Genomic DNA, 15,782 nt, shown 5'->3' with positions numbered 1-15,782 from the left:
ACCAAATACTATCTAGTGTGAGGAATTATATTTCAGGTCATACTTATTAATTTACCATCATAGATTTTGTTTTTGAACCACCATAAATTTAACATAGATAGAGAGCAAAAACAAATGCAGGAACTGCATATTATTTGGACATATGCAATATTATGGAATTTGAATTTTCTAGCTTCCATTATTAGTTTGGTTGAATTATTAAACTCCGACAACCAATGAGGACTTAGATGCCTTGGAATATTTTGCTATTTGAAATTGAAATGCTAAGAACATCAATTTAAAATACATATGACACAACTTCCCTGTTGGCCAGTCGTTGCTGCATTTTTGGACCCAAAATTTCAACTCAACTTGCCACCATGGAAACAAAAGGTACATGTTGTCTGCCGAATTATGTGCTTGAGGGGCTTTGTGGCCAGGCTGATTGAAGGAGTGGTGTCCATAATTTTACAAAAAGATATCCGAATTTAATCATATTTGGCTGATTTTAACTCAAATCATATAGATGATAGTCATTAGATTGATGGGTCCGGTCCGTATTTAAAATCACATGGTAGGATATTTTTTAATCATCTTTTTCTTAATTTCTGGGATGGAATTTTCAGATTGGAATTTACATAAATATTTTTTTTATTTATATTTTTTTATTAATATAAATATTCAAGCTAATTTATACACATCTTAACTAATCCTATATAGATCTTATATAAACTTTTAATAATTTTAAAATTTATAAGATTATAACTGATAATTTATAGAAAATAAATATAAAATTTAATTAATTAAAACACATCCCTTATATTTCTTTCGATCTATCTTTGTGTAGAAATAAATGCATGTACAACCTAAATCAACACTTAAAAACAATCAATTTAAAGGCATTTAGCTAGGAAGTAAATGAATCTGATTAAGCATTTTTTTTTATTGACCTGATCTCAAATTTACGCACGCAATGAACCTACGAGCTGGATGTCCTCACACTCAGGGAATTAATGTTTTGCATGAGAACACATACCCTTGGATAGGCCATTGATCACTGACTTGAAGAGGAACAGAAAGGATGGGAATATGCATGGGATGCCATCACTGGCTAAGTAGCACTGTTTCCAACCTTATCAATGGACTTAATAGATTCTTAAGGCAAGAACTTGAAGACAAAACCCAAACGAAATTGTGTAAGATGTATGAATGGATCAACTCAGGCTGTACCCTGTATCCTGCTCAGACTAAATTCCAAGGAGTATACTCCACATGTTCCCAATGACCTTTCAATTCTCTCCATCGAACCTTTTCCCTTTCTAAAGAAGTATGAACTTTTTAATACTCGAAATTAACAGCCAAAATCTCCATTAACCTTCACTTAACCTTCGATGTGTTCATTTCCTCTTTTTTTATCCTATCGATCCTCTTCCTAGTTCTCCCTTTTGTGTTATGAACAAGTAAACTCCATCAAGAGTCTAAAACCATTTCCTCTACTAATTAATAGCATAAAATTTAGGATTCTATCTTGCAATAAATTTCATAACCTTACATTTTCATACTCCATGAAAGAAAACTTTTAACCGTTATAAAATTTGGATTGCCCCAACAAATTGACACAGGGCCTAATATGATTCAGGCTTCATAAAAAATAGAGGAGGACATAGTGACTCGATAAAAAAAGATTTATTATATTGATGAGATAAATCATTTATATTCAAATAAATATATTTATGAATCGTTTTACTACAACCTTTTTAATTCAATTCCAAAATCATAATGGAAAACAGATAATTTTTGTTTATTTTAAAACAAATTTGAGATCACTATATAAAAGTAATTCCATTTCTAGTTTAGCCAAAACTCCAAGGCATCCATAAATTAAATACTATGGTCCAAACATATAATCTCTCAAAAAAATAACAGAAAAAATATTTTAAAATTTAAATTAACATAGTTTTAATTAATGTATAAATTGGTTCAAGAATATTTTTTTATATTCAATTAAGAAAATTCCCAAATTGACTTTTGCCCCTCCCAAGCTTGAGGTTGGACAGTAACTAGGTAAAAATGAGGGTTTCAAAGTGAAGACAATTATCCATCCTGACAGACTCATCTCAATTATTTAACTTGAATTAAAAAAGCTGATGGTCTCTATGCTGTAGATCGTGACAAATGGGAAATTAATTTCCTATAGAAATAAATTTTTAATCGTGAATAATTTGGAAATATCTTTGGGTCCACAAATGGAGGGCCTGTGAAAGTTCTTTCTCAGACAAATTAAGCCATCGGTAGCGACAGTGAACTACTGTTGGATCAGGATCTTGGAAAAAATGTCCAAGGAAAACTAGACATATAGCACCTTAAATTTCACTACAAACGGAAGAGAGGTCATGCAAAATCCAATAGATTTTTTTTTTTCTTAGGACCTGTAATAAATATAAGATTGAGCTGTAAATAAAGTCATCATATCATATCTTATTAACAAAATATTAAGAGAAGTGTTTTACAAAACATTATTAATTTTAATAATATTTTATATATATTGAGTTTTATCATTTATTTTAATTTATTTTTTATAAAATTATTTTAATTTTGTGATCGGCTCTCATGTTTAATTAATGGGTTAATCAGCATAATTTAGATTTTTTTAAATTGATTTTTTTTAATAATATTTTGTTTTTTTATTGTTTTTCAATTTTAATTTTATTTTTTAAATTTTTTTATTGAGAATTAAGTTTCATAATTTGATTTTGATTTATTTTCTACATTATTATTTCATTCTTATGATCTACATTATAGGTTTAGTGGGTAATTGACCCAGTTGACTTGAGTTTTTTAATTGATATATTTTTTTATTTATCATTCACTATTTTATTGAATAAGAATTAAATTATATGATTTATTTTTATTTATTTTTTATAAAGTTATTACGGTCTTATTTTCCAAGTCGCGAGCTTAACAGATTAATCAGGGTTAACTCAAGTTTTTTTTTTAGATTTTTTTAGTTTTATTAGATTAATTAAAAATTATACTTTATAATTTATTTTAAAAAATGATCAGCACATTTTTTAATCATGCATTTATATAATTAAAAAAAATTACTTCGATTGAAACCTAGAGTTGGCTATTGAAAAAACATCAATCAATTTGTGCCTTTTCATTTGGTGTCCACAAAAATTGGCTTGGGAATTAAAAACATCTACAATTATTTTTGGAAGGCCAGTATGGTCCTAGGAATTCTAATAATTTTAAAAATATAGGTTTTACTGATTTGAATAAAAGAGCTGAATCCTTTAAGAAAAAGAGGTGCAAAGGAAAAGACAAAAACAAGTTGAAATCATCAAGAAAGCTGTATCAACTCAGAAGATAAAAAGAAGCAGCCCAAATCTTTAAGAGATCTTGTGGGGTGACTACAAACAGTTTGCCAAATTCTCCCGCCACTACCTTTGAATCAAATATTGTAATATTGTAACATTATTGAAGTGATAGCAGTTTGATGGATGACTTTGCAACAACCAATAACTTTTGAAGTTAGCTTGATCCACAGGCCTTTTGTCTCTGAACTATGCAAAGTTCAAACAGCTTTTGCAGCATTGTTTGCAAAAAATAGTCACTTCGGCTGGCCCCTTGATACATGAGAAGGCATATGGTAGAACAGTGAAAACACTGAAAAGAAGTTGTGTGTATATATATATATATATATATATATATATATGCAACATGCATGATGAAGTAATAATTGCTGGGCTTTACAAAATCATATATGAAAATTATAAATTTAATTTTAAAAAAAAAATTTAAAATTTTTTATTAAATAAATTTAGAGTTGTTTAAATGTTATGCAAAAATTAAATATTTTTTCGGATTTACATATTTAATTTAAGATTGAATTGTCACATATTATAAGTTATTCAAATGTTCAATTTCAATAAGTAATTCACACAAATTATTCATGATAAATCTTATAAATCCTTTTATAATAAAGTGATTATTATATCTTAAAATACTAATTTTTTTTTTATATTTTAAGTATTTATGTTATTATATTTTTCTCATTTTAAAAAATTAAAAACATAACCTTTTATTTATAGAAAAATCAAAATTATTTTAATTTTGTGATCGGCTCTCATGTTTAATTAATGGGTTAATCAGCATAATTTAGATTTTTTTAAATTGATTTTTTTTAATAATATTTTGTTTTTTTATTGTTTTTCAATTTTAATTTTATTTTTTAAATTTTTTTATTGAGAATTAAGTTTCATAATTTGATTTTGATTTATTTTCTACATTATTATTTCATTCTTATGATCTACATTATAGGTTTAGTGGGTAATTGACCCAGTTGACTTGAGTTTTTTAATTGATATATTTTTTTATTTATCATTCACTATTTTATTGAATAAGAATTAAATTATATGATTTATTTTTATTTATTTTTTATAAAGTTATTACGGTCTTATTTTCCAAGTCGCGAGCTTAACAGATTAATCAGGGTTAACTCAAGTTTTTTTTTTAGATTTTTTTAGTTTTATTAGATTAATTAAAAATTATACTTTATAATTTATTTTAAAAAATGATCAGCACATTTTTTAATCATGCATTTATATAATTAAAAAAAATTACTTCGATTGAAACCTAGAGTTGGCTATTGAAAAAACATCAATCAATTTGTGCCTTTTCATTTGGTGTCCACAAAAATTGGCTTTGGAATTAAAAACATCTACAATTATTTTTGGAAGGCCAGTATGGTCCTAGGAATTCTAATAATTTTAAAAATATAGGTTTTACTGATTTGAATAAAAGAGCTGAATCCTTTAAGAAAAAGAGGTGCAAAGGAAAAGACAAAAACAAGTTGAAATCATCAAGAAAGCTGTATCAACTCAGAAGATAAAAAGAAGCAGCCCAAATCTTTAAGAGATCTTGTGGGGTGACTACAAACAGTTTGCCAAATTCTCCCGCCACTACCTTTGAATCAAATATTGTAATATTGTAACATTATTGAAGTGATAGCAGTTTGATGGATGACTTTGCAACAACCAATAACTTTTGAAGTTAGCTTGATCCACAGGCCTTTTGTCTCTGAACTATGCAAAGTTCAAACAGCTTTTGCAGCATTGTTTGCAAAAAACAGTCACTTCGGCTGGCCCCTTGATACATGAGAAGGCATATGGTAGAACAGTGAAATCACTGAAAAGAAGTTGTGTATATATATATATATATATATATGCAACATGCAAGATGAAGTAATAATTGCTGGGCTTTACAAATGAAAATTATAAATTTAATTTTTTTAAAAAAATTTTAAAAATATCATTAAATAAATTTAGAGTTGTTTAAATATTATGCAAAGATTAAATATTTTTTCAAATTTAAATATTTAATTTAAGATTGAATTGTCACAAATTATAAGTTATTTAAATGTTCAATTTTAATAAGTAATTCACACAAACTATTCATGATAAATCTTATAAATCCTTTTAAGATAAAGTGAATGTTATACCTTAAAATATTAATTATTTTTTTATATATTTTAAATGTTTATGTTATTATATTTTTCTCCTTTTAAAAAATTAAAAACATAAATTTTTATTTATAGAAAAATATAAAAATAAAAAAATATCAATTTACTCTTTAAATAAATTTTTATTTACGAAGATAACCTAAAAATCTCATAAATACCAATTCTTAAGATCAACATGCATTATCATTATTATTTTTTTTATTACGTGGAAACGTACTAAAAAAACATGAATTGTTCTCTGGGCCTGACCCTGTTCTGCGATTTGTTTATTCCAATTAGGCCTCTTAGCTAGGCCTGCTTAAGTCCTCTCACTGGACTTGCATTGCCATTGAAAAACAAAACCCATTTGGCCCATTTCTCATAATTTCTATGTATTTTCCTTCACTGCTACACAGGGCAGAAGAGGTAGGTGCTACCCTACCCATCTCTTGCACTATGTTTCAGTCTGATAATTAAATTCCTTTTTCTTGGGATGCTTAGAACTTCTCACACATAAACATTTAAATCATGATTGAAATGATAGTGGGGATAATGGTTTAAAGTATTTTTTATTTAAAAATATATTAAAATAATATTTTTTTAATTTATAAAAATGATTTTTAATATAAACACATTAAATAATTTAAAAACATTTAGATCATATTTAGATCATATAATACAACCTATTTCAAATAAGATAATTTAAAAATATTAATATTTTTCTTAATCATAACTAATTTTTAACTTATAAAATTTTTTATAAGACTCGTATACCCGGTCTCGTAACAGCCCTAAAAAAAACAACTATTCACACACTTCATACCGTTTAAGTGTTCACAAAATTCATGAGTTACTGTATAATGGAATATAATTGAATGATTTGATCATTAATAATATTTGTATAATCAAGTATTACAACGCCATTTCATTTCTTTAATCTTTGGATGGTTCTCGCTGCTATACTACCAGGTATAACTCATCTAACCCGAAATCCTGGTTCTTGTTGGTGGTTGATATGCTTTGAAAGATCCCATTGTTGTGATTTTGTTAGGTTTGGGAGATTAGGGTCTGAAAAAATTGTTAAATCCTGTTAATCTTCATTATTAGTAGATCTGTTTTACATTGGGGTTTTAGATATCTCCAAGAAATGGAGCGTGTTACCAATAAACTTTCTAAACCCGCTTCAAATATATCTGAAATGGTCTCCAAATTTGCGAAGGCTTGCAAATTGAGATCTATTGGTGTTTTCTCCAATGACCACCGGTATCAAAACAAGCTCATTGGAAATAATGATGGCACGTTGATGGGTGAAGATAGTAGTGATGCTGCTGAGGAAACAGAATTTGATGATGAGAAAATCCATCCACAACCTGTTGTAGTTCCAAGCGAAAGCAAAATGTGCGGTGATAAGGATATTGTGGAGTTGTTTAACACAGTTTCTGCCTTGAAATTAGCTTATATTCAGCTTCAGTAAGCACCTATTCCCTATGATCCGGATAAGATTGTAGCTGCCGATGAACTTGTTGTGGTTCAGCTTGAAGCACTTTGTAAGTTCAAGAAGGCATTTAAGGAGAAGAAATTCTTAAAAACCAAGCTTAACCCCTCACGTTTTGATTGTCTACGATCAGAAATTGATGTTATTGAGAAGCTTTTAGAGAAATTGATGTCTCAAAATAGAGATAAAGATGCTGAGATTGTACGCCTGCAACAAGAACTCTACGATTTGGATTCAGGGAATATGGCATTAGTTGAGAAGATTAGAGAGAAAAGTTTGGAGAGAGAGACTTCGGGGATTTTGAATGTTTCCATGTTTGAAGATGCCTTCAAAAGAGCTTCGAAGTTGATTCATGACTTTGCGAGGACAATAATTAACTTGATGCAAACTCCGGTTTGGGATTTAAACCCGGCAGCAAAGTCCATTGAAAATGGGGTTGTTTATGCTAAAAGGTCAGGCAAGAAGTACGCCTTCGAAGCCTATATTGCACGCAGAATGTTTCATGGGCTATCACTTAAGTCCTATAACGTGGATGACGTTTTGCGGATTGATGATCCTGTTGAGTTCTTGAATAGAATATATGCGTGGGAAATAATAAAATAAAATTATTTATTTTTTTAAATTTTATTAGATAAATCTAGAGTTTTTTAAAAATTTATTATTTAAAGATTTGATTTTCTTTAACTTTGAATAGTTTTTTATAGGTTGAGTTGTTATAAACCACAAATTATCTAATTATCCGGTCTCCAATAATATAATACAAACGGATCATTAATGAGAAAACTTTAAATTACTCTTTAGAAGAGTTGCATTGTTATGACTAGAATGTTAACTTTTTTATTTTGTGATTTTTATAATTCTTCTGTTTAACAAATAATTATTATTAAAAAATAAAAGGTATAATTTATTATTTATTAAAAAATTTAAAAAACCTTATAGATTGACAAAATATCAATTTTTCCCTGAATAATATCAATATACTAATTCAAGATAATTTTAGAAATTAACTTAATCAAGTCCTTGATTTTTCATGTATTAATTATATTTTAATCTTTAATTTCTAAAATATATTTTAATCAAGTCATACTTAATTAAATCATCCCAATTTAATTTTTGGCTAATGGTTTTTAATGTGTATGATCATTATTTTTCTAACATATTGGTCCAAATATAAATTATAATTCTAATTAAATATAGTTAAATAAATTAAAAATTTTAATTTATTTATTAATTTGATATTAATTTATATTTGAAGATCATGTGCTTTATTTAGTAATGTGTTATGATTCCTTAAATATTAGAAAAGTCATTAGTGGTTTGATTTAACTTTTTAATATTTGGTTTCTCAGTATAATTAATATCTTTTTATCAATTTAACATTAAAGTATGAATTATATCTGTCATGTTAAATCATATTTGTTCTCTACCTTGATCAATTAAGAATTTCTAAGTCAATGCTATTTAAAAACAGATAAAATATTTTTTTTAATTCACATAGAGTGATAAATCTTCTCTTAATTACTTAAGTATCTTCATATAATTTATGCTAAACATAATGTTTGTCCTTTCATTAGCTCGATTAGAATAACATATAACATGATCAAAGTATAACATTCTCTGTATAAGATAATTTAGTAATCTCAAGTTTAAGGATTACTTACACAACTATTACGCGAGTCTTTTCATAAATATAGATGATCTCTTCATATAAAATTTTCATGCAAGACAATTCAGTGTATATATCTTATGACAAGCACATACATATTAGTTCTAAATATCTCATATATCCCATATTAGAAGAACAATTGCTTTATTTCATAAAAAAAACATAATGTATTAATTTCTATGACTCTAATAAATATCCAGTATTTAAAAAAATCTACCAGTAATATTTTAAAAATAATATTTTGATGGAATATAAATCTCATAATTATAACAACTTTATATTTTCTTTACAAAGTATTTTTTATCTCATTAACTTTATCTCTACTTTAAATTTATTAATTTATTATTAAAAATAAATTAAAATTTTATTAATAATAAATATTTATTTATATAATATAATAATCTCATTTATAACCAACCGATATCATTTTAAACTAACAGATACTGATTCTTTGATAGAAAATCCAAATTCAGAACTTTCCAATTTCTGCAGAAAAAAAGTACATGTTTATTGTTCATCCCATGATGGAGATGTCATTCTTTCGGAATCTAGACCAGAGGATGTTCGTATTGAGTGGCAAGCATCCGAGGACTCCTTTCTATCAAATATTCGCAAGACTGGCAAAGTGGGTTTGGATTCTTCAAGGGATTGCGACCTCAATTGATCCCATTTCACAAATATTTTCTGTGAACAGGGGAAGCAAATTCTCAGATGTTTACACGTATTCTGATGAAGAGAACAAGGAAGTTGTAGTCGTGTTCGATGGAGGACAATCTAACTTCAAAGTTGAGTTTACGGTCATGCCTGGGTTCAGAATTGGAAGCGCATTGCTGAAGTCTCGGGTTTATCTTTCTGAAATGAAACATTCCACGGGAACGTGATACATTGAAGATGCTGTAATGACGGGTATCTTTCCAGACCCGATCACCTTTCTGTTAAAATGATTAACATATTTAGGTTAAGTGAGTTGAGAATATGATAGAAAGTGAAATCTGGTGGCATTGAAACCCAGAAGCTTAGTGCCTGTACTTCTTCCAAGTTTTTTTTTTTTTTTATATATATATATATCTATATATGCTGCAAGCTGCTTGAAAATTGTTGCATGCTTCTCCTAGAACTGTAAATAAATAGCTAGGAATTGTTTTTGATTACTATCTCGAAATAGAAGACACACACACACACAGAGACACACACACAGACACACACATAGAAACAGAGGAAATATGTCACTTATCTTTTCTATTTTCTATTTTAAAAGGATAGAAACTCAATTTAACTGTATCTGAAATAGATTTATTATCTCTGTCTACATCACTTCAACTATTTATATTTTTGTTTCTTTTAACGATGCTAACATATGCCTTACATTTTTTCGCTTGTGTTTCTTTCTTGCTTATGAACAATTTAGTTAATTAAGCTAATCTTTGTGCTGTGGGTTTTTAGAGGCCTTGCTGTGTGCGGAACCATTTATATTGTGTAGAAAATAAGTGTAGAAAGTTCTTGGCAACATGCTAGCTTAATAAGCATGAACAATAAGAGTTAATTATGATAATCTTCAGGGTACAATGAGATGTTCCTGTCTTTTGATTGAGATTTGAGAGAGGCACAACTCTATAATGGGTTAAGTTTTAGGCCTCTCCATATCTATGATTGACATTCAAGAGGATCTATTAGCTTTTACTGACATAGAGGTGCATCAAGCTCTATTTTGTCTCTTCTGTGTTTTCGATGTTGTGCATCATTCAACAATGGGCTTTATTCCTTTCATATTTACTACTAACATTACAAAGATTCAACAGAGAGATTAGAAGAGAAGGATTGAGGGGAAGACAGGGACCGTGACACTAGTTGCAGAATCACTTGGGACTATTTATGTCAGTGCTGGCGTCATCGGGAGAGAACAAGTCCTTGCATAGCTCTCCATAGAATCTACCGACCAAATCAATGAAGACGGGACACTTCAGGTTTTTCCAGCAATACAATAGCTCTTCCACGTCCATTAAATCCCTCACTTGCCCCTCTTCAACCATCATCTCTACCAAATAGTTCTCGAAACTTCTGCACGCATCTTCTACATCTTCATCACCGAAGGTTTGCCTTTTCTTTTCCAAACTGGCCTTGATATAAGCTGGTGTAAGAGGTGATGGAAAGAGCATTCTTTCACACTCCTGTTCTGAGACGCTCCTAAGTTCCGAAACTCTGTCCGTCTTTCTCGACTTCCTAAGAGGATGAAAAACGCAGAGTAAAGAATTAAGAACTCGATTCTTTTTAGGAGCTTTTCTGGGTTTCTTGCTGCGACGACGAAGTTGAAGACCTCTTATAAAGACAGGTCTTCTGAGCTTGAATCTGAAGAATAACAGTAGTTTCTTGCATGGACTAAAAAGCTTGGATCTGAAGACAGCTAATGCTTTCATTTAATCTCTAATGATTGCAGCTAGATTGTTGTTGAAGAAATGGAACAGGATGCTGGCTTTTAGTGCTTCTAATTAGTTTAAGGAAAGAGGTAGGAAAGGCATATCATCGCAGAGAGAGAGAGTTCGCAGAAAATGGATACAATAAGTGGTTAGTTATGCCCTTCGTGCTTCTCTTTGTTATATTAGGGTTCATGTCCTGATGAAGGAGAGTGGCACACCATGAAGCTGACAAGAATCTTGATGTGGAGAAGAGTCGTAGGGAGACGTTTATCATTGGAGGCAAAGTTCCATTAAATTAAAAGGGGTCCTAGTCTTCCAATTTGTGAATAATCTACCAACTAATACGATCCCATTGTGGTTTTCAGATGGCTAGCAAGGCCAGAAGTGGAAGGCATGTTTACCACATATGCAACCTCATCTTGGTCAACAATTATAAAACAACCTTAGTGACTGGTGCTCTCTTTGGGCTAGACTCAAGCTCATAGAGCCCCATAACCATTCACATTGAGACCCGAATTGCTTAACTCACAAAACCCATCCTCGATTTGGGTTGTATCTTTTCTAGATTCATTGAAAGTCTGGTTGTTGGAATTGGTTCTGTAAAACATGTCATAAATTTTTTAATTTAAAATAAAATTTGAGATCCATTTATATTTTTGAGGTTAAAATAAGTTGAACTATGTTAAAAAAAGTTTTTGAGGTTAAAATAAGTTGAACTATGTAGGTTAAAAAAATATGAACTTTGTAATTCAACTTGAGTATATATTAACATGTTTTTTTTTAAAATAACAAATTAAAAATGAATGAAAAATGTTTTCAAAAAACTATTTAGATAAGAGAAGTTTCAAATCCAAAATAATTTTATGAATTGAATAATAAGCTCGTTGGTTTATAAGTTTAGATTTGAGTTTGGTCATGAAAAATATATTTGCTAATTCTTTAATAACTTTTAGTTATTAAAATATTTTAGTATATGAATTAATGGATTAATTATTATATGATAAGAATCAATGTATTCATGAATTATAAAAATTTTAATATTTAGTTGAAGAAACAAAGAAAAAAATATAAAAATAAATATATTTCTAGAATATTTTTGATGTGAATTTCTATCATTCCCAAACATTAGGATTTTCTCTTTTCTAATAATCTTCATCTCTTTTATTTGTAACCAAATACAATCTAGATTACGACATAATAAATTAGTTGAATGCCAAGAACTTCCATTCCTTGTTATTAGACTGTCTTTTTTCCCCCCACAGAGTATTAAACTTCATATTTTGTCAAGTTTTTCTTTCTATGAAATGTGGGCTAATTTAATTCTCTAGTATTAATAATTAACTAAGTTTGTTTTCTCAATTCTAGCTGTGATTTCACTCTTCACATCAACATTGGTAGTTAGGAATTTGCTTAAGGTCCCAACAATTTTTCAGAAGATGGGTGTCATTGTTCTTGTGATCCGTACATGATTTCTAAATTATGGAAACAAGATTCAGCTCTAGTGCTAATCTAATTATTGATTACAAATCATTGCCAACTATTTTTTTTTTTTGGTTCCTCTAGCACAGCCTAGCTAGTTTCTAAACTCAGTTAAAGTTGTGCCCAAACAAATAAGTAGCTGACCAGCGCGTGGCCGGCCTTAAATTATTCCTAATTTTACACAAATTAGTCGATATTTTTATGAAACTAAAAATATTTTTTTTAAAAAAAAACATAGCATAATTTTTAGGCTGTGTTAGGAACAATACAACTCTTTTTTTTTTTAAAAAATATAAAGTTTGGTATTTGGAACTCGCAACCTACTAAATTATTAAAATAGAAAATAAAATTCAATAGGTTACGTTGTTTTAAATATTTTGAACCTTTGAAGAAAAAGTTGTGAAGGAGGTTGTGCTGTCATGAACACCGCCATATTTATATCTGTTAAAAAAAATTAAAATTGGTTGTGCTATTGATTACAATGCAACACAGAAATTGTGTTATTTCTCTCTATTTTTTTTAAAGCTTGCTCTAGTTTGTCAAAAAAATTTTGGCATGTGTTGGTGAAATAAAAAGAAATTTAATTTTTTTTTTTTAGATTAATATGAATGTATGGTTAGCTTGCATAAATCTTAAAATTAGATCAGTTAAACCCTCGGGGTTTAATCTCTCTTGTAACATGACCGGTGATTACCTTCCTTGGCCTGAGTTCGATTCAGAATCCATCATTGATTACAACCATGGATGAGCATGAACCTTGCATGAATGTGAGTGGACAGACATTTACTATCGAATAATTGCTCCACAGAGATGTTATCAATGAATTCGGCTAATTTACAGAGCTATTTTCTCCCCTGAAGTTTGGAGAAACGCAGTTTCATCTTCACCTGGGAAACACAAGTGAAAGAACCTGTAAAGTGCTTGGTAGGGACCAGAAAGAGACGGTGCAGCACCAGGCATGTGGGACAACTTGTGACATTAAGCAGTTGGAAAGGCATGGAATATCATCATTTAAGAAACATGGAATCATGGGAAAGAACAAAGCACTTAGTAGACATACGGGCCTTGATTAATGCTCAAATCATCATTACATTCTGTTAACCCTTGCTTTGGCTATGCAAAAGATGAGGCCCCAGATGAATAGTTTTGACAAATCTTCAAGTTGCAGCAAAATATTGGCTGCTGGCCTCGGGAGTGTGTATAAAATGGTACAAGTGATCGACAGACTAAACTTTAGCCACCGTTTTCAAGCCCTTAGTTTCTTGTAGTAAAGTTGAATTTAAGAGATCATTATGCATAACAAACCCTGATTTTGTTGGTGCAATCCAAAACAAAAGATCTGATTATGTAATTCTGCTTGTGGTCATGATGAAAAGTCATTTTGATTATAGACTTTCTCAACACTCCTTGCTTTCATGCTCAACTTTTTTCTAGTGTGCCCCATTTATTCTACCTTTTATAGTCCAGACATTGTAGCTCTTTACATCCTTTTTCATGTATCAAAGAGAGGGAAAGGTGTAAACCATCTCAGAGAGGGAAAGAAATGGGCAATTACAGGTTTAGATTGTCAGATATGATACCAAATGCCTGGTTTTACAAGCTCAAGGACATGAGCAAAGGCAGAAAGCAATACACCTCTCAAGCTTTCAAGAAAAAACCACCCCCAGGAAATGTAACATCACAAAAACCCAATAGTTCTCATCAAAGATACTCTTATTGCTTCACCACAGAACCTGGAAGAGCTGAGAAATTCCATTACAATTCACCTGTAAATCCAAAAGCCTCAGATACTCACTTTCCTGATCTACCAAGAAAATCATCCAATAAAAGAAACAAAAGAAAAACCATTTACAAGCCTTCTCCAAAACTGGTCTCCACATTCTCTGCTGATTGTAGCTGTCGCGTAACGGTTAACTCAAACCTGACCAAGTCAATTCCAGGTGATTCACCTGACTACTCTAGCTCTCCTGCTGAAAGCTCCTATGATGAGCTTGACTTCTTATCAGAATCTGATGAAGATGACGGTTTTCTTGTTCCTGATACAATTGATCATCAATTATCATCCTGGTCTAGCTCTTGTAACTGTAATGTTAGCTCCTCAACCGCTGACATTATCATTGACATGAATGAAGAATCCTATGAAAGGAAAATCAAGGAGGTTGAAGGGTTTGGCAGTATCCCCGAGCTAGAGCTTCCTCGAATATTGACCAAGCCAGCAAAATTCAACGACAAGGCAACTGAAGTTACTCAGTTCAGAAGAAGTTCATCTAAATTGGAAGGGGTAAAAACACATAGGTCTCTCTCTGTCAAGATTGTCAATGAGAAAAGCTCTAGGACTCTTAAAGAGCAAAAGAAGAATCCTCCTACAAGAAAGTCCTCAGCGAATTCGACAGGGATAAAACTCCGAGCTAATACTCCAAGAATTGCAAGCAGGAAAATCCAGGCTTGTGCTCGAAAAGGTGTGTCATTTTCAAGAAACAAGACCCTTTCAGAGAGCTTCGCGGTGGTTATGTCCTCAGTTGATCCACAGAGAGACTTCAAGGATTCAATGGTGGAGATGATTGTGGAGAACAATATCCAGGATTCAAAGGATTTGGAAGACCTTCTTGCTTGTTACCTTTCACTCAATTCAAGAAAATATCATGATTTCATTGTCAAGGCATTTGAGCAAATCTGGTTTGACATGACTGACCTTCACTTGTAATTGTAAAATCTTGTTAGATTTTCAGATGCATGAATACTATGATCTTGTAAATGTTACAACTTGAATGAAAATTTCTACCTTTCTTACAATCATTGGCTTCCCAAGTTGAAATATTTTAGTTCCAAATTAATTTTCCTCGGTCTCATGAAGAATTTTTCCAACCTTATGTTGCCTCCTCTCAGGGGGATTCTAAATTTTTAAATCCAAGCAAAATTAACCACTAAGTCAATAACTGACAGTAGAACACTTGACTTCTGTTTCTGTGAGTAAACTAAAAGGAAGTTTGACATTTGTCACAACAGGCTCCTGTTGGTATCAGATTGTCTGAAGAAAACAATCGGCTGAAATGCAAGCTAATGGATCATGATGAAGGACTGAATGATCATAACATGCTATGATTGCCAGCTGCATGAGCATGAGCCTTTTGAGTTTGAGACATGGTTGAAGTGAAAGTTGACTTTGAATAGACAAGACTTCCTCATGCATGGATAGCTTTAAACAAGGTTGGTTGAGTGAGGTCAAATCGTATTTGGTAAAGAATA

General features: G+C 30.4%; 3 protein-coding genes across 3 annotated transcripts; 2 read left to right on the top strand and 1 right to left on the bottom strand.

Annotated features, from left to right (window-relative positions):
• Positions 1 to 6,629: 6,629 nt before the first annotated feature.
• LOC105137717 (uncharacterized) lies at positions 6,630 to 9,524 on the top strand. Its single transcript, XM_011043548.1, has 3 exons — positions 6,630 to 6,917; positions 6,984 to 7,535; positions 9,102 to 9,524. Exons 1-3 carry the CDS (start codon positions 6,630 to 6,632, stop codon positions 9,522 to 9,524), a joined length of 1,263 nt encoding a protein of 420 aa, XP_011041850.1.
• Positions 9,525 to 10,383: 859 nt separating this feature from the next.
• LOC105137673 (transcription repressor OFP17-like) lies at positions 10,384 to 11,478 on the bottom strand. The gene has a single exon (XM_011043501.1). It carries the CDS (start codon positions 11,055 to 11,057, stop codon positions 10,500 to 10,502), a length of 558 nt encoding a protein of 185 aa, XP_011041803.1. The 5' UTR covers positions 11,058 to 11,478; the 3' UTR covers positions 10,384 to 10,499.
• Positions 11,479 to 14,022: 2,544 nt separating this feature from the next.
• Positions 14,023 to 15,329, top strand: LOC105137672 (transcription repressor OFP4). Its single transcript, XM_011043500.1, has one exon. The coding sequence runs from the start codon at positions 14,080 to 14,082 to the stop codon at positions 15,238 to 15,240; it is 1,161 nt and encodes a 386-aa protein (XP_011041802.1). The 5' UTR covers positions 14,023 to 14,079; the 3' UTR covers positions 15,241 to 15,329.
• The last annotated feature ends 453 nt before the right edge of the window (positions 15,330 to 15,782 follow it).

The sequence above is a fragment of the Populus euphratica genome, unplaced genomic scaffold (genome assembly GCF_000495115.2).
Source record: "Populus euphratica unplaced genomic scaffold, PopEup_1.0 scaffold69.1, whole genome shotgun sequence".
Taxonomy (NCBI): Eukaryota; Viridiplantae; Streptophyta; class Magnoliopsida; order Malpighiales; family Salicaceae; genus Populus; species Populus euphratica.
The sequence above is the reverse complement of the archived record's forward strand: the minus strand, read 5'-3'. Positions and strand labels throughout refer to the sequence as shown.

Bases quoted from the DNA above. Each gene is read 5' to 3' on its own strand.
- LOC105137717 (XM_011043548.1), top strand. From the start codon at position 6,630: ATGGAGCGTGTTACCAATAAACTTTCTAAACCCGCTTCAAATATATCT. The intron at 6,918-6,983 runs GTTTCTGCCTTG...GATCCGGATAAG, and splicing joins TTGTGGAGTTGTTTAACACA to ATTGTAGCTGCCGATGAACT. The intron at 7,536-9,101 runs GTTGAGTTCTTG...ATTCTTTGATAG, and splicing joins TTTTGCGGATTGATGATCCT to AAAATCCAAATTCAGAACTT.
- LOC105137673 (XM_011043501.1), bottom strand. From the start codon at position 11,057: ATGAAAGCATTAGCTGTCTTCAGATCCAAGCTTTTTAGTCCATGCAAG.
- LOC105137672 (XM_011043500.1), top strand. From the start codon at position 14,080: ATGGGCAATTACAGGTTTAGATTGTCAGATATGATACCAAATGCCTGG.